The sequence below is a fragment of the Dysidea avara genome, chromosome 3 (genome assembly GCF_963678975.1).
Source record: "Dysidea avara chromosome 3, odDysAvar1.4, whole genome shotgun sequence".
NCBI lineage: Eukaryota > Metazoa > Porifera > Demospongiae > Dictyoceratida > Dysideidae > Dysidea > Dysidea avara.
Window position 1 is genome coordinate 24,219,438 of NC_089274.1, and position 27,249 is coordinate 24,246,686.

At 37.2% G+C, this 27,249-nt stretch overlaps 1 protein-coding gene across 2 annotated transcripts in view; it reads left to right on the forward strand.

Annotated features, from left to right (window-relative positions):
• The first annotated feature begins 3,429 nt into the window (after nucleotides 1–3,429).
• The window catches only part of LOC136250381 (beta-1,3-N-acetylglucosaminyltransferase manic fringe-like), a 45,666-nt gene continuing 21,846 nt past the window's right edge, over nucleotides 3,430–27,249 (forward strand). The window contains exons 1-11 of one of the 2 annotated variants that reach the window (XM_066042586.1): nucleotides 3,430–4,024; nucleotides 12,207–12,270; nucleotides 13,553–13,595; nucleotides 14,879–14,959; nucleotides 15,009–15,153; nucleotides 17,931–17,969; nucleotides 18,020–18,108; nucleotides 18,152–18,225; nucleotides 19,529–19,623; nucleotides 19,673–19,758; nucleotides 21,150–21,281. In XM_066042586.1, coding sequence (XP_065898658.1) covers nucleotides 3,497–4,024; nucleotides 12,207–12,270; nucleotides 13,553–13,595; nucleotides 14,879–14,959; nucleotides 15,009–15,153; nucleotides 17,931–17,969; nucleotides 18,020–18,108; nucleotides 18,152–18,225; nucleotides 19,529–19,623; nucleotides 19,673–19,758; nucleotides 21,150–21,204 — 1,299 coding nt within the window. In that variant the 5' untranslated portion in view covers nucleotides 3,430–3,496 and the 3' untranslated portion in view covers nucleotides 21,205–21,281. Of the gene's footprint in view, nucleotides 4,025–12,206; nucleotides 12,271–13,552; nucleotides 13,596–14,878; nucleotides 14,960–15,008; nucleotides 15,154–17,930; nucleotides 17,970–18,019; nucleotides 18,109–18,151; nucleotides 18,226–19,528; nucleotides 19,624–19,672; nucleotides 19,759–21,149; nucleotides 21,282–27,249 lie in introns of those variants that run through there. The other variant, XM_066042587.1, reaches the window with a different exon arrangement.

The window sequence follows — 27,249 nt, forward strand, 5'->3', positions numbered from 1 at the left end:
TGTGTGCTATGTTTCAACATTATATAGAATTTGTAACTCCAAATGCAAACATAAAAATGCTTGGTATGAATGCACAGCCTGTGCTAAGCTATGCAGCAGGATGGGGTGTCTGGATTCAGTGGAATGGAATGGTGGAATGGAACGGTACTTTGGTAATTTCAATTGGTGGTCACCTCTTTATAAAGACCATTTTACTTTAATGTTTAAAGTGCTGCTATCTTGTTGTTTTAGAGTGTATCCCCATAGAATGGTCTTATTGATCAGTTGTGCACCACATGCCTAGAGTGATATCTGATTTGTAATATAGCAATATACCCCATGCAAAAACAGTTTGGCTGTATGAAGTGACGTCCTCATCAAACTAAAAGTAACTGACAACTAAAGGAGCTATTATTTGGGTGAAGCCAAGAAATACTGACAAATAACTTGCTATGATTTATATAAATTTGGTCTATCATCATTCACTCGTACAGTCTTGCTGCATTCCTAATTAATTCCCTGTAACTCTAATTGGCTATTATCAGCACTGAAGGTCTGACAGCAACGTGTGCTGCAGCCTTAGGATTACCTAACCTAATTCAAGGACTTAGAACTAGCTGCCTTTTTTCTCCTCTACAACACCAGACTATTGAGAAAGGTACCAATTTACTAGCCTATTAGATTTACAGGGAATTAAAACAGTCAGACTGCACAAGTCAATGATAAAGGACCAAGATTATTGTAAATTATACTTAGTTGCCAGTATATATTGACATTCATTTCTAGATATTAGCTCCTTTAGTTGCCAGTTGCTTTTAGTTTCGTGGACACATATTTTTTGTATAGCCAAGCTGTTTTTGTATGGGGTATATAGCTATTACTGTATTGTATCATAAATCAGATATCACTGGCTTTTCTAGGGGACATAACATGTGGCACACAATTCATCAATAAGACTGTCTTATAGGGCTCTAAAACAACAATCCAGATATTAAAGTAAAGTGGTCTTTGTAAAGAGGTGGTCTTTGTTAGAAGGTGGTCTTTTAAAAGAGGTGACCACTAATTGAAATTACCTAAGTACCATTCCACCATTCCAGTCCACCATTCCATTCCACTGAATCCAGACGTCCAGCAGGATGGCAGGTCTACAATTCAATTCAGAGCTGTCCTTTTTTTTGCTAGATGGTTGACTGTTATTATTGTGTCTGACTTTTCTATTAGAGTATGTTAGGTATATTTATCCTGGTATGAAACATGTGCTTTTGTAGGGTTTCCAACTACCTGCTTTTGTACCTCCTCTGGGTCCCACCTTTAGCCTTGAGAAAATGTAATTTTGTACATGCCAAGGTCATTTGAGAATCCAGCAAAGTAATTATTAAAATACCCCTATAGCAATGACCCAGTGTCATCTTGCTATATAGTCATCCTGACATCTGTTTAATGAGTATATAGCTATATATCCTAATGCATATTAACTGCATACAGCAATGGTATTAGCTTGCGGACACAGTACATAACTAATGTGTACCAACTATATGAGTATACAAACTCTTAAGTTTATACAGTCTGTATATAGTATAGTTTGTTAAATTTTATGTGCTGAAGCTTGAAATTTAAGCTGTACAGAATGTATGTGCTGCTTATTCCCTATAGCTAGCCCCGCCCACCCAGGGTACACTATTCACATATATACTTCTGCACGTTGCAGCCCATGAGAAGAGGAAACATGTTGAGTGACGTCAGTATGGTCTTGTAACTTGGAAGATAGCAACTTGCGGTCCTGTAGGTAAGTCTTGTTGAATGGCTGATATAGACTGAAAGAAGAAAACTACAGCAGCATTTTGAGCATGCTACATGCATTGTGAGCATGCTACATGCATAGTGTATTTAAAATTTAAATGAAACAGGGATCCAAGCAATATTATATAAATATAGTGACACAATTAAGAGCTATAGCTAGCTATGAGGCTTAGGAAAAAATCCTACAATGTTTTTATTACGTTCAATGCCAACATATTAGCTCTTAAGTCCATATTATTTTTGCAAGGTTGTAGCACATATGCACACAGTGAGTCATGAGTCGGACTCATGACTACTTTGCAGATGCAACAAGTGATACAGTAGCACCACTGCATATATGTCATACGTACATACATCAATACCATGTAAACAAGACTATGCTGATCTGCAAAGAAGTATATTATATAGATAATCTGGTAGCTACTTTTTTTTTCAGTTTGATGATGATGGTGTAGCCATATATATCCTTTCAATTTCTTTAGCAATAATGTCAGGCACTAGATGTAGACTCACTGCACGGTACGATGCATATATTGTGGAGCTGCTAAGCTAGCTACTACTAGTACCATGTGATCCTGTTATGGTTATTCGGTAGTAGCTAACCATGCTGGTCATGTTTAATTTAATCATCACTAAATGCACTGAGAATTTTCAGCCAGGGCTCAATGAAGTCTTGAAACACAATGACATGCAATGTATAGCAATTAAGGCGTATAGTTGAACCTGGCCACATGGCCTCATTTAACAGAACAGTATAAAGCCACTGACTTGTACAAACGAAACAAAACTATTACATTATTACTGTGCAGACCTCTGAAACTTGAAGGGTATGATGCACAGATCACAACAAACAAATTGCAATTAGCTATTTATACTTAATCAATTAATAATTGCAGCTAGTCTGCTTAAATTGATCAATTTCCTTAGAGTCAATCATGTGCTGGGAGAAGAGAATTCCAGAGTTTGATGGTGGAGTGAAGTAACTTTAAACCTCTTGTTATGGCCTCTTGTATCATGTAACATGGGTACAGGTGTTAGCCTGTTAGGTAAGAGTTTGCCTGAGACATGATGTTGATAAGGTGATCAGTGATCTTAAACATCATAATAGCTTTACATTCTGCTCTACATTCAGCAAGGGTCGGCTAGTCATTTGTGTAAGGCATAAGAGGCTAGGAGAAGTTATTCATCACAAATCTTGCTGCTTGTCTCTCACTTCTTTCTATCATAATGATATCCTTTTGTGTGTGTGTGTGTGGTGACCAAATAATGGCTGCATAATCTAATTATAGACTAGGCTTAGTGAGAGCACAAAACATTACAGTACCGTTACGTCAGGGGCGGTGGAGCAGGCCAAGGAGTGAGGGGGCCAGGCCAGCTGTAAGTTAAAGACCAAAAAAAAAGTCACAGCCTGCTGACAATAGCTACTCTCCACCAATTATATCTCCTTATTTATAACTACACATATGTACGTAAGTAACTTACTACACTGCTTCTCTGAATACTGTGACTGCTCAATTAGAGTATCCAGATCCTGACTGTTCTATTAGAGTATCTCGATCTTTTCTTGCAAACAGTGTCCCATAAAAGTGGGGGGGCCATGGCCCCCCTGGCCCCCGCCTATGCGTTACGTGGTATCAGGGGCAGGAGAAAGCGCCCACATGATTAAGAAGATTAATTACGACAAAACCGAGGACAAGACCTGGTTGTGTTTTCGATCATGTTTACAAACTGTTTGCGAGTGACATGGTTAAATGTCGTTCTCTTGGTTAGTGTGATGTTAGTAGTTTTGTATAACTGGATTATATCGTCTGGATCAGGCAGATCGTATCTAGTTTTAGTACACGAAGAGTTTATGCCGAGATTGAGCAGCAATGATCGTGATACAAGATTGCTTCCAAGTTCGTCATCAGGTTCACCGTCGATTGCTTCAACCAGCTCCACTCAGTCCACTTCGCTTTCGACGAATTCAACGGCATCCGGTTCACCTTCGATCGCTTCAACCAGCTCCACTTCGCCTTCGACGAATCCAACTACTTCGACCACTCAGTCAAGACCTTCGATCAATCCGCCTTCTCAACACTTGTCTGATCTGAACGAGACTCACATATGGGGAGTACCAATGGAGGCAGTACATGCTAACTACACTAGAAATATCTACTTCTCCGTGAAATCTACATATCGATATTACAGTAAGAGGCTACTTGATCTCATGTTAACCTGGTTTCAGGTAGTGGACAAACACAAGGTAACTTACATGTAGCAGATAAGATACAGCCTTATGAGCAGTGATATCTGGCGTCACAGTAGTTACGTAATCACTTCCGTGGGGCAAAAATGTACGCATGCGCGAGTTTACTTCAGCTCAGGTTTGTCTTTCCAAAATGTGACTACGTTATCGGGATCAAGGAAGAGAGTAGCATAAGATAGGGTTTCCACTCAAATAGGAAGGTGCTTCATTTTGTTGTTTCTAGAGGTTTTCACACAGATTTACCTTTAAGATAAAGCGAACAAGTGCTATTGGATTGCTTGCAGCAGTCAGTATCAGCACAATTTTAACATATGTAAATATCCAAAAAGTGATCACGTGACCAAAAATCCCTTTATATAGGATTTCCACTGCAAAACAAGATGATGCCTCAGCCCTTTTCATTGTTTCTACATGATGATTTTCATGCAGACTGACCTTAGGCCAATGAAACTTGATTAGCAGTTTCTCGTCATCGCCCACATGCTTTTGATACACCCGCATGGAATTTCATTATTGATATTTCAGATCGAAATACTCTAATAGAGCAGTCACTTTTACTGTAATGGAACAATCAGCTATACTGTAATGGAAAAATCACTTGTTATATGGATTAGTAACGTACTTTTAACTAATCAATGTAGATCTCACTTTTTTTGGCAGAAATCTTCATGTTTGGGATGTGTGCTGTCACTGCTGTGCTTAATGAATAATGAATAATAACCGCCTGCCCGCATCAAATTTTCAAATATATGAGCGAGAAACTGGTAATCAAGTTTCATTGGCCTTAAGATAAAACAAACAAGTGCTAATATAATATTAAACTGTCTATTGTTTTCAATATCAGTGCAGTATTAACTGTAAATACCCAAAAAGTAGTCACGTGGCCAACAATCCCATTACAGCTATAAAGGATGTGCTATTGCACTTCAAGATGTAGAAGTCTTCATTATAAGGCAAGAAAATACACTGATTGTGACTTAGATCACCCAAAATGCAATGATTTTCGAATAAGCTACCTAATTTAACTATTATGATATTTTTGGTCACGTGACCACTTTTTATAAGTTTTCGTGAGTTACACTTATGCTGATATCCAATACTACAAGCAATCCAACAATAAAATAGCACTTGTTTGCTTTATCTTACAGGTCAGTCTGTGCAAAAATCACCAGAAACAACAAAAGGAAACACTTTCCTAATTTGAGTTGGAAACCCTACAGTGATAAGAGATAGTAATGCAAGTCAATTTGGTCCGTGCTTGGCGAGTTATGGGCAAGTGTGTGGGTGCAAGAATTATGGAACTTCCCTTATCTGGACCTCTGCACCTCCATCGTCTGGACAGCCTAAATTGGTCATGTGGCTTGTACATATTGAATTTATTTGGTTAATAATCAATACATTAATATTGAAAGGGACACGCCCCCAAAAGTACGTAAAATGGTGTAAAAACACAGTGATTTTTGTGCATTTTTGAAGCGCCCACAACAATACGTAGTAATACCAACAAAAAACGGTCTGCTAATTATGCACATACCTCAAAGGAATACTCCACCTTATTTTCAAGACTGTAGCTGCAGCGGATATGTGGGCCCAGCACTGTTTCTGAACCCAGTTCGACATTTTTCCCAATGCGTAATGTATTGTGGGATTCACCCGTTACCAAGACTATGGGAATTCACCTTAAACTAATTAGTCTAAATAAAAAAAAAGGGTCGGGAGGAACATTGTGTACATGAATAATACTTCAGTAATTCGAGAGAATTGTATGAAGAGTTGTTATCCTCGAGCGGGCCATTAAGTTTAAAGACAAAAGTTAAGGAAAGCCACTTCGAGAAAGTGCCGCATGAGTAACTTTGTTTAGAATAGCTTTGTTCTAGTTTCTGTAGGCCTATATAAACAGACACCATGTTTCCTAAGTCAACGTTTAGTGGATTCTCGTACGTTTTTGAACTTACCATGTCGGAAGATATGCGGAATTCCGCTAAAATCAGTAAATTTTATTAGGTTTGCAATCCCAGTGTCTAATTTCAATATGAGTTTATTGACCATAATGAAATTTGGTTTAGATGAAAGCACAAGGAGGGAACTTAAAGGTTGATGTTTAGCTGTTTGGTGGCTTGTTTATTCTACTAATATAACCATCACTTGATTGCTAGGTGATACTGATAATGGATCTAGGAGTGACCATGAATGCTCTGTAGTGACTTCCTCTGCCCACTAAACTTCATAGCATTAACTGATAGCAATAAGTTAATCATAATAGCATTTTATTCTTAGTTACGGACAATTCTGAGATATGAACAGTAGTATGTACCAGACCGCCCGGATAAGAGAGGTTTCATGGTCCCACAACATTTTCGACAAATCAATGTACAATAGTTCATTATTGTTCATTCTGTGCTACTACAGTGTTGTTTGGTGAAAATTGCTTTCTTGAGTTGGGTTGTTTTATCCTTGTAACCCAACCTAATGACCAATTAATGTTTGTCATCATCTTTCCCAAATTCTGTTTTATATCCTGTGTAAGTTTCATGCGGAATAAATAACCAAAAGCCATGTTGTAGTCTCCTGAAGGTGAAGGAGCGTCACCATTGACTCACTTCTTTCGCCACAGCCAGTTGTGGTTACTCATTGTAACACATTATGCATGTGATGTAAAAGTTATCACTCTATAGTCATGTAAAGAGAGTCAATTCAGGCTAGCTACAACTTGTTGTTGTTGTTGTGTTTGGGGTGTGGTCAGTGTTCAGAAACCTTGTATTTTCCTATTGTGTAGCTACAGGTGTAGTGTTAATCATGTAGCTACAAACTAATTTTTTGAAGTTGTACAGTATCATACAGTACGGTAGTATTGTATATTAGAGATTTGGGTTTTCCTAGCCAAACAATTCTCCCAAAAACCAGTCCTTCATGGCACATTGGTAGTATTGGTTAGGTATAGCCAAGCCCAAAAGTGCCTTCAGTATGATCCTAAAGACTTCCAATAAATTGTTACAAAATTTTTTTTAAACTTATTCAATGGAATTTTCTACTGACTAACTGCCTGCCTGCCTGCCTGCCTGCCTGCCTGCCTGCCTGCCTGCCTGCCTGCCTGCCTGCCTGCCTGCCTGCCTGCCTGCCTGCCTGCCTGCCTGCCTGCCTGCCTGCCTGCCTGCCTGCCTGCCTGCCTGCCTGCCTGCCTGCCTGCCTGCCTGCCTGCCTGCCTGCCTGCCTGCCTGCCTGCCTGCCTGCCTGCCTGCCTGCCTGCCTGCCTGCCTGCCTGCCTGCCGGCTTCCTGCCTGCCGGCTTCCTGCCTGCCGGCTTCCTGCCTGCCTGCCTTCAGGTAAGCGTAACTTGATAACGGCTAAGGCTATGGGCTTGATTTTTTTCACTGTTCAACATCAGTTCGTCCCAAGATGTGCCTATTGGAATACCGCAGTACGTACAGTGCACGCATCATGGACTTACCTTTGTCCTCCTTTGTGTCCCATTTCTTTTTGCTGACCAGCCCAAGGTGTCGATTTGCGGTACCACGATGCATACAGTACATTTGTAAACGGGAATCGTCCATATTTTCCATGGTGACTGGATTGATTGCAGAGATGATTGTAACACTGTTCTTCGTTTGTGATGCTGTGTAATGGGCTGAACATAGCTGAAAGTGAAGCATATTGGCCGCTGCACTTTCGAGGCAGTAATTAATAGTTTTTGATAGTTGGGGGCATGCAAATTGATTTTTGTGGTGACTGGATTGTTGCAGAGGCACTTCTGAATTGAATTACTTGAATTACTGTTTTTGAATTACTCTTTATTTGAATTACTGTTTTTTGTCTGTAGTGCTGTGTAACGGGCTGAACATAGCTGAAAGCGAAGCGTAATGGCCACTGCACTTTTGAAGCAGTATTTGATAGCTAAGGCGCATGTTCAGACAAAAACATTAATTCTGGTGCCATCCTTTCTTTTGATGCGGTATGCGTGGGTTCACCAGTCATAATAATAAGTAAACAACCAAGTTTAAGGAAAAATTAGGAATTTTAAGTTCAATTAGGGATCATAGAAAAAAAAGTAGAGACACAAGGGAGGTCACCTACACCTGCAGATATACTAGTGAACAATTAATCCCGAATTCAGTCTTGTTCACTAGTTTATCTGGTGTAGGCGACCTCCCTTGTTTCCCTACTTTTTTTTATAATCCCTAATCAAACTTAAAATTCCTAATTTTCCTTAAACAAGAGATTATTAAACTAACATTTGGGTCTTTTGGTGCCATAAATTTGCCAAGCTGTATAAGCAGTGCAGCAGTTCAGAAGTTCTTACAATTCTGTATGAAATGTATAGTGGAATGATTGTTCATGTGTATGTGCTATATTTGGCTGTTCTTGTAGTGAATTACTGAACCAATAAAATTCGTTGTGTGCACTGAGGCCTCATTTAGATATTTATAATACCATAAATCATCACACTGTATTTTGTGTTTAATTGCTAAAACCACTGTAGTAAGGTTAGCTACGTTCATAGGTACATATTTTTTAAAACTGATAGCAAGTGATCCCCACAAGGGAATTACTTTGGGACATGACACTAAGTTATGAGTCAGTGTTCCATTGCAGTGGGCATCCAAGGAGCTTGGGATTGTCAGCTTGGGCTTTGGTTAGCAAAGTATTGCTTGCATTGATGTTGTTGTCATTTTTGTCAAATAAATATCCAAAGAAGCTACTATAGTGTTTGAATTTGCTGTATATCATTCATGCATAACAACACACTTTAACGTTAATATGTTCACTAAAATTATTTTGCTGTTTAGTATTTCTTTCCAAAACAATAATAATTTTGTAAAACACTGAAAACATTTTGTGTCAAGTTTTGCAAGACAAATATCCTGTGCATGTGCAGTATTTTTATGTATTATCTTTAACACTATAACAGAGGTGGAGGAAGGTGAAAAAGTTGGGGGCTCAAAATTGTTTGAGCTGATACTTGTATGGAAGCTGCAGGCTTGCATGTTCATGATTGCAAAGCACACTCAGCATACAAAGGATGTTCCTTTTAGGGGGACCTGGGGGCATGCCCCCCTAAAAAGAAATTGAAAAAAATAGGCGTTATAATATTGAATCTGGTGGCACTTTTGTAAAACTATCTTTCAGATACAACATGCATACAAGGAATCCTTCCACTATATGATATATAGCTGCCAGTTTGGAAACCATGATGATATTTAATCATGTACGTGATGCACTCGTGACATCACACAAGGTAATTAATTATTGGAGGAGCTCTGCCCCTCTCACCTGAAAGTTGGGGGGGGGGGGGGGGGGGGGGACTCTAGCCCCCACCTTCCGTCGCCACTGTAGAAGACTTACAGTGTGTCATATAGCTTGCTGCAACATGATTCTTCCTCATATATTACATGCAGTAGTACAACAAACGTTATTACTGTAGTGAGTAATTGAACATGTTCAATGACTTACGTACTACAATATTAAACATTTTGAGGGATCTGTAGATCCCTCAAAAACATTCATGAATAGAGTAGCACAATTAAGGGCTTGAAATATGGGTTACTTACAGTACTAATTGCCCCATTAAAGATACTATAAGATGTATCACTTCAAAATTTTATCTGTTGGAGACCTTATTAGCACTGGCTCTTGTATGCAGTTGGTATCAGTACACCCAGCCCATGTGTGTTTTATCATATAGTATGGTAGTACTGTATATTAGGAATCATGGAGATTTGGGTATTCCTAACCAAAAAATTCACCCAAAAACCAGAGACAATTCTAACACTGTTCTTCGTTTGTAACGCTGTGTAACGGGCTGAACATAAGCTGAAAACGAAGTGTAATAGCCGCTGAACTTTCAAGGCAGTAATTGATAGTTGGGGCATGCGAATTGTCATATTTCCGTGGTGACTGGATTGTTGCAGAGGCACTTCTGTTTTTTTTTTTGTCTGTAGCGCTGTGTAACAGGCTAAACATAGGTGAAAGCGAAGCGTTATGGCTACTGTACTTTTGAAGTAGTTTTTGATAGATGGGGCACGCGTTTAGACAAAAACATTAATTCTGGTGCCATCCTTTCTTTTCATGCGGTATGCGTGAGTTCACCATGCAGTCATAATAATGTTACAAAAAAGTAAAGAAACAAGTTTAAGGAAAAATTGAAATTTTAAGTTCAATTAGGAATCAAAAGTAGGGGGTTGCCTACACCTGACCTGCAGATATACTAGTGAACATTTGAATTAGGAATTAAATGTTCACTACAGGGGCGGATCCAGACTTATAGAAAGGGGGGGTCCAAAATGAACTGAGGCACTACATTGTCTCTGGTTTGATAAAGTGAGACCAAAAAAAAAAAAAAAAGGGTCACAGCCAGCTGACAATAGCTGCCCACCTCACCAACCACACATTTATAGCTGATAAAGTACATAAAAATCCTTAAATAGCTCACTACACACTGTTCTACTACTGTGACTGCTTTATTAGAGTGACTGCTCTATTAGAGTATCTCGATCTTGGTATACTAAAAAATTTTGGAGGGGGGTCAAGAGCCCCCTTTGACCCCCCTGTATCTGCCCCTGCACTAGTATATCTACAGGTGTAGGCGACCTCCCTTCTTTCCCTACTTTTTTCTTCTATGATCCCTAATCGAACTTAAAATTTCTAATTTTTCCTTAAACTTGTATAAATTTGCTTTGTAACTATCCAAAACTTTACATGCCATTGCCACATCCAGCCTGTGGGCATATGCATTTTAAAAGTTAAAAGTGTTTAATGGCTGTCCAACTGAACTTAAAATTCTACATTGCATAATAGTAGTCTCGTCTTTGCAAACCCATTTCTCCAGGACAACGCTTACTGATTAGAAATTATAAGTACCCCCCACTTTAGTCTTATTGTCACAGACCCATTTCTTCAGGGTGGCACTTACTCCTTCAGAGGGGACACTTGTATATATATATAAGTAAAATGGGTCTGGAAGGATAATGCACCTATCAATGTTAAGCCCCACTACCCCCCTCCCGGGCTTACTAAGGGATTAGTGGGGGATTTTTGCCAATTTGATCAGAAATTTTGCCCCACTAGTGGGGCATTTGACTGTTCGAAATTTTAGGCGTTTGCTTTAGCTTGCGAGCTATGAAAATTAATCTGTTTCCTAAAGTTTATTCCAGTGATACTACATGGAGATTTGACCACTAGTTGTTCCCCAGTGGGTGGAGAATTTGATTTTTCAAAAAGTCAAATCCCCACCATTTCCCCCACTACACCCGGGAGGGGGGAGGTGGGGGATAACATTGATAGGTGCATAAGACTAACTTTACAATAACAAATAAGAATAAATCACTCTAAAATCAATATCCCAAGTGTTGTTGTGAAAACACACAAGACTCCAGCCCAGATTTTAAAATATAAATTAATATTCAGCAGTCATAACTATCTGTTACACCTTCTGTACATAAAACTTTTATGTGCGCATTTGTAGTGTTTTGTGACATCCTCCAATTAGAATACTAGTTTGAAAATGGCTGGGAATAATAAAGCCATTACAAAAATTCAAGGTTGGTCAGTGATTTAGCTGTAGTTGTTGCTTTCCGAGTAACAAAGTCATTGATATAATTTGTGAGGACCACAAAACATCTTGAAAGCAATGAAATATTATAAGTGGTGAATATCAGAACAAATTGCTGACAGAGTTCAGCTGCATTGTACATAATCATCCATGTGTGGTTACAAACATTTTGAAACAGTGTTATATTTTACTACTATAGAACATTCACAGCTTAAGTACTACTCTTGTGCCTGAAATGTTTCAGTATTTAGTCAGGTACAGGTATAACAATTTCTGTACTTGAAAAGTGTGTGAAAACAACATAGTTTTTCTTGTGTTTTTTGTTTTTATTATTATTAGCATAATGGATACATGTAGAAGAGTACTTATTAGGCTGTAAGCCTTTGTTCATATCCATGACCTGTGCTGTCCCAGTACTTGTCAAGCTTTGCCTTGAAGGATGCAACAGTGTTTGTGGAAACTATTTCCTTAGGTAGATTGTATTGATCCCATTCTTGTGTTTGTACTTCTGCAACGTACATTTTGCTATTGGACATTATCTGCATAAAAGAACAGATCGTGCTTTTTTAATCACCATACCTTGTCACTAGCTATCATTAATTTTGTTGTTACAATGTTTCTGTTTTTGTTTCAGTTAATAATTGTCAGTGATAAATCACCTGGTGCCCAACTCTATGTTGATACGATAAGAAAAGCAGGTAAGTGTTAATGTGTTGTGTTGTGTATGTACCATCAACTGTGTGAGCAAAAAGAGGTGTTTGTGTGTGTGTGTGTGCGTGTGTGTGTGTGCGTACGTGTGTGTGAGTGAGAGAGAGAGAGAGAGGCAGCATAGCCAAGTGGCTAGAGCATCAGCCTGGTAATTAAATGGTTCCAGGTTCAATGCCCAGTTGGTGTTGTTCCTTGAGCAAGAAACTTTTACTTACTTTGATTCAGTCTACCCAGCTGTTTAAATGGGGACCTGGTGGCATCCCACCCAAATGTGATATCAATAGGTACCTGGTGTAAACTGGGGAAACAAATGCCAGCTGTCCATATCTCGCATAGTGGGTGAAGGTCCAGGTGAGACTTCAGGTACCCACACCTTCACCTGTGGGACATCACACAGCTTCCTGTGGGTTGCTAGTCCTGACCCATGTGCCTATTGAAAAACTTTGTTGTGAAACTTTGTCGTGAGTGTTTATGGGTTTGATCTCTTAGAGTGGTATGATTTGTTGTCACCACATGTACCACTATTTGGAATCTAGTGTCTGTGCAAATGCTTCATAGTTCCATACTGCAGAAGACTGTTTCACTTGGTAAGAATTATTATTGGCTATGTACCATGTGAAATTTTGAGCCTTGTACAGTTGGAAATTTGTAGCATTTCTTTTCTTGTATAGCTGCACCTTGTGTTGGAACTTTGTGTTCGTTCACATACATTTATCAACTAAGCACAAGAAATGAGTATGCACTTAATAACTTAATTTATTAACAGCCAGGTTCTACACTAGTGAGTAGTAAAGTCACCACACTGTAAAATTTGTCTTTTATAAAAGTATCTTGATCTTTAAAGTAGCACGAAAACATTTCTGGGAGCATGTGCATGTGTGGAGTGCACTGCAATGTGGCTACTGAATGTTCTATTAGAGCAGTTTTGTTTTTAATGTTTCATAGGCATACCAAACTTTTACAATAAGTAATTGAATATTTATTCTTGGACTTTATCCAATTGTTCCTAATTATTTTCACCATGCTATTATTATTCCAACAGATGCATGCTTTAACAAAATAGACTTGCGGAGGTAATCACAAAACTATAGGTTTAAAAAATAGCAGCATGCACACTCTTGATTAATAACAATACCATAGTGGTACATACATTGTATTATCCTTTTTCAGTATCATGAATTACATTAAGGAATGTCTACTAAGTATTTATTAACAGTGAATACTGTACTGTATGTTATTGTACAGGTGATTTTGTTGTTCTATTTACTATAGGATTTCATATAGTTGATTCAAATTGCTCAGTATCTCACTCTGAGTAAGTTACTATCCATAGTGGAATAGTGGATTGTTTTTAAACCAGGCACGCGCCTGGTTTACTGAGATTGTTTTGTAAAAGTTTGTGTGTGTATGTGTGTGTGTACCTACCCATGTTTGTCCGTACACACCCACGTGAGCAAAATTGTTAACGTTAAAAAGCAGCCAGGATGTAAGAATTGAAAGCTAAATTAAGTTTGTATTAAACTTCCATGTACATAAACTTTGCTCTGCAATAGTTTCTTCTTGATGATCTGAAATACGGGGATGGCTACTCTTTGTCAATGGTCTTCCTTTTCGGTTTTATAGATGTTTACAGCTTCAAAACAACATTGAAGGCGTCTTGGGCTACCAGAGATAGTATATCGTTCAAGTTGAAAGGGGGGCATTACCTGTACTTATGCGAATGAAATGAAGGGCAGCCTCAAGGCTTTCTCTAAACAATTTGCATGAAAAACATGATAGACACACTATAAAACAAATGAGGAGATGCTTCTGTACATAATTTGCTGTTTAAAGTGGTTTGTTACAGTGACACTTCGTTACCAGCACATAGCAACGTAATTACAGAATTATGAAATACGAAATACACTAATTACAGTATTTACAAATCCAATTATCTAGCTGAATTAATAATAGCAATAGCATGAATAAAATATACATGGTTGATTAATTACCTATTTAGTTAGAATGGGAAAGTATTAACTGCATGGCCACCAAGCAGGCTTTTAGAAGTAGCATAACATCAACTTGTTTAATAGGGATTTTTGTGTGAGTGATTGATTTGATTTTAATTTAAACTCAACACATTTGGCAGTGAGTGACGCGTAATGAGAGAATATTTACTAAAACAATGTACCGATACTGGTATTTTTATCAGTATTGGAGTGGTATTGAAGAACGTGAAAGAAACCAGTGATTAATCATGGCCACAAAACCAACAGGCAGTGTTGTAAGACATTGGCAGATGTTGGCTAAATACTGACGTGTTTCTTGTAAATAGTTCCTTTGTGCTGAAGTATCAGGTTGTCGCCTAGAATGTATTAGTACTGAATCAGCTGGTAATAGAAAAATGCTTATTGAAAAAAGTTGGTGGGTAGAAGTTTTAGTGACAAAATAAGATTTTGGCAATTTATTTAACCATTGGGTAGAAACATTTGGTGGATTTTAATTAAGTACTAGTTGTTCGCTTTTTACAACTGGAACATTAGTTTGTAAAAATTGTGAAAAAGAAGACATAGCAATAACCGTTTGTTACTTAATCAATTTGTCTACAATGCACAGTACTGCACTTTGCTGTAAACTGGGAACAGAATTTGCTGGTTACTATGAAGCAGTGGAGCAACACAAAGATGACAAAGACAGGTGTGTTAGTTGTGATGACTACAACATCACATGATAGTGTTCCACACAGCTACCAGTGGTACTGTCATTTTGATGATGATGTTTATGTGAATGTTCCACAATTGAGTAAACTACTACAACAATATGATCCTCATCAACCATACTACTTTGGGAAATGGCCTGGCAAGCAGCGTGGTGGTCAGGTTGACATTGGAGTAAGTGATAGAATGTAGTTAATTGTTGTAAAGCTTTGTTTATTGCTTATTTACCATTGTGAAGGATATGTAACCTGCACAGTGGTCGAAAACTTACAAAATTGGGCAAATCCTTGTTTAGAGTCTTTTTAAATACTTTATACACTTACACATGCCTTCTTTCAGCCATTTTTAAAATGTTTAACAACAAAATGTATGCATGAGAGAAAAGACAATTATAGACAAGTACAAGGAATCTTTATTAAGAATTTATCTTCGAGTAGAGGCCATGTAATGAAGGGTGTCGCCTACATGTACAGGTATACTAGAGCATATCTCTACTTCAGTCTTATAGCTAGTCAGTACCATGACTGAAGTAGAGATTAAATGTACACTAGTATAGCTGCTTGTGTAGGTGACTCTTCTAATTTCATTACTTTTTTTTTCTATTTCTATGACCCTTAGAATGCAAATTTCCTAATTTTTCTATGTATTTGTTTGTTTACATAATTGTAACTGTTGAACCTGTACATACTACATCAAAGGATAATATGGCACTATTAAACTAATTTCACATGTAAACATGTGCCCTGACCATCAATTACAGAAATCTGATCCATTCCACTTCATTTTCAGCTATGTTCTGCCAGTTATGAAGTATTAAAAACAGTACAAGAAGCACATCTACATTCAGTTTAGTTATTATGGAAATTATGGACAATTTCTGTTATCAACATGATAGTCAGTACATGAAAGCCATTATGTGCTAACCGCAATTCAACAGTAGCAGGGACACAAAGGAGGACAAAGGTAAGTCCATGATGTATCCACTATAGCTGTGCAGCAGGTAAAAAGTCTCAGGCCTAAGTAGCATAGAACAGTGAAGAAATCAAGTTCATGGTGTTAAGTGTAGTCGAGTTATGCTTGGCTGAAGGCATCAGTTAGTAGTAGTCAGCAGGATATTCTGCTCAATACAAAATTCGATAAAAACTTGTTTAGGGTTACCTCTGAAGGCACGTTGAGCTTGATTTTGCCTAACCCATACTGCCAAGCTGTGTGAAGGAATGTACAAACCTTCATGACCCCTACCATACATCCAAAAGAGCTAAGCTGTGAAAAAGGGTGCTGCCTTCCAAAACATATCAAAACATTTGTCAAATTTTCCATACATTGCATTTGTATGCTTCGCGATTACGTTGCATAATAACACCGCCTTTTAAACACGGTGCCATAACTTCCGCATACTATGGTTTACGGAGATGGGATGCGGTTCATCGTACTACTTGATAACAGGCGATTCGCGTAGTATATAGTAGAGTCTTGCTGGGACAAACGGAAAAAGCAGGAGGGAGTCTTGTATGGCGAAATTGAGGTGCGTTCTAATACACTAAAAACCCTATTTTTCGCACTTTTTGTATGCATCTTTGTAAAATAACCACATTTAACCACTCAATTCGGGTGGATTCTTAATCAGTAAACTCCAACACGTCGTATGATACGAAATATGGTTAATTTAGTTGAGGGTAACAAGTTGTACTTTCGGGGTTTATCCACCAGAGTAATTAAATTCTTCAATGGAGTTTGTATGGAGCGCATATTATGTTGTAATCAACAGTGAATAAATGTTATTATGGTAACATTACAACAAAAGTTTGGGTGGCATTTTAAAGAGCATTTCAAGGGCTTTCTTTAGTTGTATGTTGTGCTGTAGAGATTATGAGTACTAATACTTGAACTTTTACGTTTTGTATTATTCATGTACTTTGTATAGGGAAAGGGAAAATAGCTGTTGATTAGGTTTTCAATCGACCAGTTCAGCCAAGCTAAGGCTGTTAAAATGATATAGATTATGTTTTAGGTTGTTTTGATGTATGTTTCCAAAGAACTAAGGGTGAAATTTAGTGTTGTGAAATTTTTGTTTTATGGCTTCATTTGACGAATCCCAATAGTATGTTTTGACATGAATAGGCTATAGTATGTGGTTGGTACACAAATTAAGTGACATTATATCTTTTGCAGCCATTTTTGGCTGTCACATTTGATATCATATCTTTTCATACTAGCCTATTAAATTTTTGGGAGACTGCACACTTTTTCACGGCTTGGCTGTTTTGGATTAGGTAAGCAGGATAACCTTTCTCCAGTATGATAGTATCCAGTGGCATACCAAACTCCTAACGCTCTTACAAAACAAAGTACATAGCATTGAAGTTCATGTAAAATGCTATCTAAATATCCATTAAACCCCAGTGAACCCCACTGTTGGTTGGTTTTGTACTATGTTTATTGAGACTCACATGATAGTAATAATCAAAGCGGCACACAATGCATGTCCTACCTCCTCTTTCAATGCATCATGATGCTCAGGTAAGTGATTTTGTTCAGATAGATGGAAATTTCTTTATTTATACATGAAATATTGCTAATAGAACATACAGTCATTTTAGAAATTGTACAGAGTTAAATTGAAGTCATTATTGCATTCAGATAATCAACCAAGTGCTATGTCAGTGTATACAGAATTCCTGGTAAACTAGGGTTTACCAGACTTCCAGTAACCTTTGCTTGGCTTTTCCTAATGAATCAAAATGTTACAATTTTTGGTATCTTTTGAGGTGAAAGATGGCACAGTGGATGGGTGATTGGGACACTACACAATGCATAGATGTATGTAAGGTAAAAATTTGGTCAGCACAACTGGAGAGCTTACCACTGGTTATGAATGCATCATGCAATATGTGAAAAGGAACCACTATTTGCAAATCAGTTCCTACCATATGTTGTTATATCATTTGTAGCTCAGTAACCACACTGCTCGTCACATGATGTCACTACATGTGAGTAACAATGAATTAGGTGATTGTTCTATTAGAGATATTTGCTGTAGACTTTAAAGCAGATGGCATTCCGGTATGCAACAGGTGCTGCTTACTGTATCAGCCAAGCAGTTATGATGGAAGGAAAAAGATTTTTCAAGTGAGCATATTTCTTCACATTTTTAGTTTGTAATGTTTTACAGTGGACAAAAGACTTACTGGGAGACATACACATTAGCCCATCTTCCAGATGATATGACTGTTGGATTAGTAATAGGTACAAGGATGTTAATGTATTTTATGTGTGGCTTGATTAGTAAGGAATTTAGTTTAGCATAGTAGTCTGGAATTTAGGAGGAAGTTCCCCTGAATACTGGACTTCTTCATTAGAGTGTGACTGATTTATTAGAATCTTTAACTCTATTACAGTACCTCAATCTACTGAATTAGAAATTATCTTCAGTTTTACTAAGGCATTTACCTCTATTGCCTCAATGTTATAGCTATTCCAGTACTGATCAGTGTGTTAAGAAGGGTAGACACCAGGTCTTTGTGGGTCTGTAAGTGTAGTTTTGTTAACCTTTCAATAGATTCAGCAGAAATTCACATATTCACCACTAAAGTACTATTCTGCTTAACGGAATTCCTACATCCGTAGCCACTGAAATAAAACCATTTTGCAAATAATTATGACTCTACTCCAATGTTCCTTTCCTTGGCTAATGCCAAAGGTTGCAAATTGGGATAGACATTTGCATAAATAATTGTCTGCTAGACTGCAAGCTGTCTGTGGATCAAGTCACCACCTGAATGTCTGGGATTTTTTCTGAGTTTAAGTTCAAAATTCTGACTCCTGCTACACAGGCTTTGCTACACAGGCTTATTGTTGCCTCCCTGCTGTTCCCCAAATAAACAATTACCTTTTGCAAAACTAATACACTTAGTCCTTTCCATCACTGTAAGTTGATTGTATGTGATACTACCAACTAAGAATGGAGTGAATAGTAACACAGCCACAATTGCAAAGTTCACAGTGATAGCAATGGGATCAGTAAATTTCTACAGCAGTGTATTGTATTTCTGAATTCAGGACTAAACTTTGCACAGTTTGTGCTAATCATGCAACTCACCCCTGAAATTTCAGTGCTTACCTCCCCTCCCCCCCATCCTCTAAATTTATACTCCTAGGAGTCCACCAATATGATTCGTATCAGGGGTGTAGGAAGCATGCCATGGGTGCTTGGGCACCCATAAACATTTCCAGTGGTGTAACTAACAGGCATCAGCACACTGTACTATATATATTACTGAAATGATCGAGATACTCTAATGGAGCAGTCAATACTTCTAATAAAGCAGTCACAGTATTCATTCAGCCAACTATATATTGTAGAATATATGCAGCCATTGCTATTGTTATTGCTATCAGCTTGAGACTTTTTTGTTTTTGGTCTTCAACTTTACCACTGGGCACCCATAAGTTAAATATCTTCCTACGCCCCTGCATATAGTTACCAAACATGATTCTTGCCAACTCAGCATTATGATATGTGTTTTATGTATCATATCATTTGATGTAGGTACTATTCTGGGATATAATCTCACTGATACTGACAGCATGAAGAACCAATATGAATATTTGTACTCTTCTTCTTTAAAGAAGCTAACTAGCTATGTAAGATTGCTAGTTGTTGGAATAATATACTTATTAGTGTGTCATGTAGGTCACAGTTAGTCAGACAGTTGCCTACACTACAAGTTTGAAAAAGCTGGCTGGTACACTGAAGACATCTTTGACTACATCAACAAAGTAATAATATATATTGTGACCTGATTTTGGAAAACTCACTAATAACACTGGCAGCATGAGATGTAGCTATATGCTTTCTCCAGCCATTTTTTCACTTTTAAACTTATCAAGGCTGCTTTCTACGTCAAACTTCTATAAGAATATACAATCTTTTGCAGCTTCCTAGTGGCCTTGAAAGACACTCGAGGGCTAGGCTCCGGCCTATTCTGCCCAAAATTTTACCTATTATGCTTTTGAGCATTGCTCAAAAATTAAGCCTATTATCCTCAAGATTATGCTCTAGAACTGACTGTTTTATTAGAGTATATGTCAGCCTTTCCTGACTACTGTATTAGCCCTATTAGAGTATCTCGATCTTATTTCTGCAAAGTGTGAATAACTAACAAAGAAACGGTTTAATAAGTTATATTACATGTTTTTAATATGAAATGCACTAATAGTACTATTGGCAATGAATATTTTGCTTTCTTTCAGGCGCGTGTAATTGCGCATTTTAATTAAATTTTCAAATATCGTCCCTATTATGCTGGCAATATGCTTGATGCTTTTGGTCACCTATTATGCTTTAAATTATGCTGGCATAATCGGCCGGTACCTATCGAGGGCCAGCCTTGCATGAGACTATGTTATTATATAGCTTGCACAGTTCCTCAAAAAGTACGTAATTTGTGTTTTGTGTTATTGCAATACGTTTAGAGCTCCCAAAGGCATGTCATGTATTTAGCCTGGACTTTTGAACCCTAGCCTGTCACCCCCACCCTCTACCCCTATGTGAGCACATGATACTGTTACATACACTTCACTGTAAAGCCAGTAATAACCCTAATGGTGAGTTTACACCATATTTAATTAGTTTTGAGCAAAAGATCAAAGCAAAAAATAGTAAATACTGTATTTGCCATACAGAATTGTTTACAAGACCACAGTGCTATGCAGACAACCACAGTGCTATATAGGCGAGTATAGTGCTATATATGCAATCACACAACGACAGCAGTAGTTATAGAACTGTGCGTGGGCAAACAGAGATTTACCTGGAGAAGAAGCATTCTTCAGTAGGGCATCCGATTGTTATCCGGAACAAGATAGATGATTTCAGGGCTATTTAAAATTGAAGTTGAAGTTCATTTATAGCATTTCATTGCTCATGCTATACCACCAATATAGCACTCAAAAAGTGATCTGATGATGACATATAACACTCAGCTTTGCCTCATGTCTCTCACCCACTATTTTATGGCTATACTTTTGTTTAACACTAGCAACAACGCTACAGTATGACTAATACAAAATATAAAACTTGATGTGTCTAAACATTATACCCAAAAAGTCAGTTCTTACAAAATCAGGTCACGTAGTGTAGTGATGTGTTAAATCTTTCGTACCCACAGGTTTGGTTCTTATCACTGTCTACTCTACCCCAGTGTGTCATGGTGTCAGAGATGAATGTGTGTTTTGTAATTAATATTTTGTACAATCTGAATATTTGCTATCACTTGCATCAAGCTGATCACTGCTAGTAACCATAGTAACTATAAACAGTTTGTAGATGTTAATTAAAAGTGTACAGTTTGCAGTCATGGAATTGTAGACATATAATTATTGTGCACATACTGCACAGCAATGCTATTGTACCAATCCCAGTCATTTCCTTACTATTCTCTCTTTAGAGTAGTGATCACACAGATGTCATTGCCGCTTATCATTGACCTGTGAATTGTCCATTCCCCTAAATGATCATATTATCACTCTCACAATTAATCAAAGTAGTTATACAGCGTTACAAATGAAGAGCAGTATGAGAAGCACCTCAGCAATCAATCCAGTCACACCACAGAAATAAAACATTGAAGCCATGCTGCAAGTTACCACCAATTTACAGTAGTGGAAAAAAAGGGACACAAAGGTAAGTCCATGATGTATTGTAGCTGTTGCAGTTGGCAAAAAGGCACATTGTGACATCAAACAGTGAAGAAATCAAGCCTGTAGCTTTGTCCATGCTTGGCTGGAGGTATCAGTCAGTTAGTTAACAGGCATGACCAAGCCCAAACCTATAAAAGTCTTCAGCAAATGCCTCCAATGAGTTTCTATGCATGACATTAAAGTTTAATTATTTAACTGTTAATATTGCCAAGCTGTTATGAAGGAAAAGTGAGGCTGATTTTTCAAATTTGGGTTGTATTCTTGGACAAGAAAGCCCTATAACCTCCATGATCCCTGCTATACAGTACTACCATACTGTATGACATGCTAGCATTTACTACTAGAGTGTAATATCTTGTAGGATTTGATGCTGCTGATGGTTATTTAGTAGCTTAGAATACTGAAAGACTTAAAACAATTAGCATTAATTTTGATGCATGTCTATCCATCAATGACTTAATCTGTCTGCTATCCATTATATTAATATCCACACAAAAACAGCCAAACTGTGAAAAAATGGTGTGGCCTTAAAAAGCCTGGATGAAAAAAGTTGTGAATCAAAGGTGGCGGCCAAGAAATGGCTGCAATGATGTTTGCCTTAATCTTATGGTTAGAATGTGATAGTATATAGACTTGCTGTACACTACATGGGCCTCGAGTTGTAAGCAGTTGTCGCATCTATCATTATATAGCACACTGTAAGCTACAGAAGATGGACACCTAAATTGTATCAGAAATGTTCCACATTGCAAGCATTGAAGTTATAGAGATTGGCTCTCAATACATGTCTTCATTGGTTCTGTTATTCCTGTGAAAAAGACAAAATGACATGACAGCCATCGGAACACTCAGGGTAAAAGGTTCTGAAATTAAAGCTAAATTCACTTCTTAGGCAGTATAAGTTAACTATGCACTTTATAATTCTTTCTATGGCTTTTTAAAAATCATATTGTAGTGAGGTCAACAGTTCATGTGAATTGTCTGTTTGCTCAGCTATAGTACAACACATTATTGTACTGTACAATGATTGTGTTTCAGGAGATTAGCAAAGTATACATAGAACACAATATTTTCTACTCTAAACAAGCATTACATAAATTGATTAGCAAATGTTCAGAAACAAATATTGGTATCCCAAATAATTGCCTTTAATGAAGACAAATGGCCTGATTCTGAAGATAATGCAAAGTGATAAAAATTGGTTGTATAGTATATGTACTGCTGACTCTATTGATGTATAAGATGCACATACTGCATGCCCCATGCATGTATCTTCACATATCTGTGTCCTAGTATACTGATGTACATTAGTTGTGCAATGCTCCTTGTAGTAAAGTATCTCACTAGCTCTAAATATTTGTATACTATATTCCTTGTATGGATAGAAATTAACAAATGCAACAACATCTACAGCATGAATACAAAAATTAATAAAAAGGGAAAAATAAAAATCTATTTATTCTTGTTAAGTAGCTATAAAAGTTTATAAAAGTAAAAGTCTATGTACTTATTATATAAGTGCACAATGTTAAGAGACAGTATATGTTACACAACAGAGCTGGTTCATGCCACATGTAGCAGAAGTGAGAAATGGTTGAATTTAAATGTTTCACATACAATTAGCAGGACAGATCCTTTCCTTGACTTTGGCTCTGTGTAGGATTTGTTAGCATTCCAGTAACCAATTCTCCTACATTTCTTTGTGTACTTTGAGATATTGGGGTAACTAGTTCTCCTATTGCAGTTGTATTCACAGATTCTTTTACCGGCTTAAAGTTAACTCTTTTGTCATCTTTGTATGATGATGTATCCACAAACGGATTCAAATATGGTCCAATATCAAATGTCAAATAGTTATCAGCCATTAGTATCATTTATTACACAACATGCACGTAGCAGGTAATTGACCTCAGAAATATTCTTGTTATCAACAATAAAAAAGTAGCTTTAAATGTATTCATATATTTACTCAATTCAAATTGAATTTTGATATTAAAATATCTTGAAGTTAGCATTCAACAGCTCTTTTAAAATGTCATGAGATTTCTTTTTAATCTACATGTGTATACATAAACAGATACAAGCAACGATTTATAAATGTAAATAGCAAGAGTCTAAAATCCAAAAATTTCTGGAGTGGCATGTCATTCTCATGGCATGCCTACATATCCCCTAGATGCCTTGTGCATAAAAATAAACACGTGGATCACTGCCTCCTCATAAAACTTTATGTAATTTCCTATAGGCTTGAATAACTCTGCGTTGGTACTTCTTGGTGGGTTGGCAATATAAGTGACTAATACCTCCATATTTATTTCAGTTTGGTAACTACTTTATTTGCAATCATAAATATCATGAACCATCAAGTTAAATCTATACCAGTACTATATAAAGAGTGACTACTACATGTACACACATTTTACTGGCTGATACCGGCAATGGTATATTCATTTAACCACACAAGCTGTATGTGCATTAAGAAGAATGGAATTTACAATCATTCAGTCAGGAGAACCCACAATGAATATTAAGCACATATGATACTAAAGGAAACTTGATAAGGGTGGAGAAATAGAGGGGCAACTGCCCTCCTGCCCCACTTTGAAGAGTGGAGGGGCCCTCACCTTTTCCAATGCCTAGTTGTTAAGTAAAGCAACCATTGTAGTCATTAACTTACTTTGCCTTGATTTACCAGATTTGTGCTAAAGGATATACAAGAATGGAATACTGCATGAATCAGTGCTGGGAGTGAAAAGATCAAGATATTTTAACAGAGTATCACCTAACTACTTTAATAGAACATTCAGCAGTATCGTATAAGTTTAATTTGTGTTGCTATCCAATTAATTCAATCTGTCTCCATTAACACGTAGATCTATATGTAATAAAGAGCATGAATCTTCCTTCATTTACTGATGTATCTAGTTGTACAGTATCTTAATGAATAATGATAGTCATTGGCAGGAATATCCTATTCAAGTACACATCTATGCATACCACTGAAAATGTTCTTGGATTCAATCTCATAGCATTCAAATCTCAAAATTTCCTGTGGGGGCATGCCCCTAGTATTGGCATATGTAAGGTACAGTTAATCAGTTTAAAACACTTTGTAACTTACAGTTATCCTACATGACTCGCCCCCCACTGTTGAGTACTGTTCTCTGCCCTGCAACTTGATATTTGATGGTATATATTTTTGCTACTAGTACTGTTGCAGCTGTGTATGCAATTATCTCATAGTATCTAGTTTTAAAAACAGGACAGGGAACAGAGGGAAGATATGGGTATTTGCTAATTGATTAATTTAAACTTTACTTATAGTTTAACACTACTGAAATATAATGAAAAGGCAAGTATGGTCAAATAAATGTCAGTGGTAAACGTCAGTGGAGGGTATACAGTTTTCATCAGTGTGCAACAACAATGTGTTTTCAGTGATCAGTGTGCTTTTCACCATACCATCGTGCAAGTACACTGGACATGCAAGTAAGCAAAACAGCAGATCTCTATGACAACTGTAGTATGTTGTGCATATATGTGACCAGATCTGCAAAAGCTGACCCAACACAATCACATGCACATTTTTTTGAATCCCTGTTTATTTATAATCTGCTTATAAGTTTCAGCCTCATATGCCAATGAGTTACAGCCCTACAAAGCAGCAACAATAGAAAGATCAATTTGTACAGCAAGTATAGTGAAAATAACTGAAATTACAGGCACTTACTAAAATGGTTGTAATTTACGAGCAGAATGACAAACAAGTTGAAATTTACACCATCGTGCCCATTGTATTCAATGCGTTCGGTATACTGTAAATTTAGGTTTGTGTGATTGCGTCGGGTTTTCACTAATCTGGTTATACTGTACAGGTACAATCTACATGGTGTTAGTAGACCAGTAGCACCAAGAGTTCATAATATAAGTAATGAATATGTTATGCTGGACTTATATGTAACATGATTTTAGATTCTACACATTTAGCAAAAGGAAATAAATGAATTTGTACAATATTATAATGTACTATGTAACACCAGTACTTGCCTGCACTACAGTGCACCTATTGTGTATGTTATGCACTTGACCTTAAGTTCAAACTTACAATTACAAAAATAAGGCCATTCCTACACAGTTTTGGAAACTCAAGTATTTAAACATCAACACCATTAATTACATGTACGAACAAAACACTATGGTTGTACAGCGATGTCTGCAGTTTTGCATGCCAGTGCATATCCATATTCTCAAAACATAGATATAGGCATTCTGGATGATGTAAGTGTTGTAGCAAAAAAATATAACATACAACCAATGCACAAACTTGAAAATGTCACCCTACTCTAAAACAACACACATGACAGCCAAACGGATGAACATGTCTACAATTTGCCTGCTTAACATTCCCAATAATATGTTCTAAGAATTCTGATGCTGTAAGGCAGTCTATGCCAGTATTGAAATTTCTGAACATACAAGTTAGTGGATAAAACTTGTGCACAAAATGGGGTGTACAGAAAACAAAAGAGGACAAAAAAAATTTGTGACCTATAGTATGTTCACGTTGAACTGAATCCTGAAAAACAGCTAAAAATTAAAAGTGGATTTTTTCTCAACAGAGTTACCATTTCAGCCAACCAGATGATTATTGGTAACAGCAAAGGTGTCAACAACAGACACATACGATTTGGCTCCATTACAAGTTCGGGAAAGGGCTGTAATGGACACCGCACTTATATGGCTTCCACATAGGAAATGTATTGTGAAAATTTTGATTGGCCGTAAATATTATGTCTAACATTTGAACAAAAAGATTTTGAAATATTTTTAGTGGGTCAAGCAGTACTACAAATGAGCCAAATTTCAAGATCGTGTGTAATTGCATCCATGAATTATTAAATGATTTTGAGGATTCAGCTCAACATGAACATACTATAGACAGGGATTGAACTCATTTTGGTTAATAAGTTTGGATTAAGGGAGGTTGCAAAAACACTGAAGTTGTTTTTCATGGGTTTGACAGGAATGTAGCTCAACGTTTCAGTAAGTCTTCCTATACCAATGCTTTCAACATGCTGTAAAGAATGAACAAAACCACATATCGATTTACAGCTGGACAACAATATTCAAGTTGCCCGCATTTCATCATATAGTTTTGCTAAAATTCTGTATTGATATGTTGTTGGCTGCTGAGTAACTATAAGTCTAAAAGTGTGTCTAAAGAGGTATGGTTGAAATGTCAAAAGGTATGGTCAAAAGAAAAATGCCATCAGCTAGATTTGTTTCCTGCATGCAAGTTAGGCACTCTACTACTTGAACAGTTTGTGCTGTAAATGAAACCCATCATTGATTAAATGCTGCACAACATGTGCATAAATAAAAAGCAGGTAAGATCTTGAACACCATGGTCGAGATAAAAATTGAATCCTCTCAGAACTCAGAAGCCGAGATACTTTTACAGGCATCATCTTCCTGACAATGGACTTGTGCTAGAGCAAGAAAAGTTCATTAAATTCTCTGGTTGGTAGTGGCCAAGTATTGAAATCAATACTTAAAGTACTGCTGCAT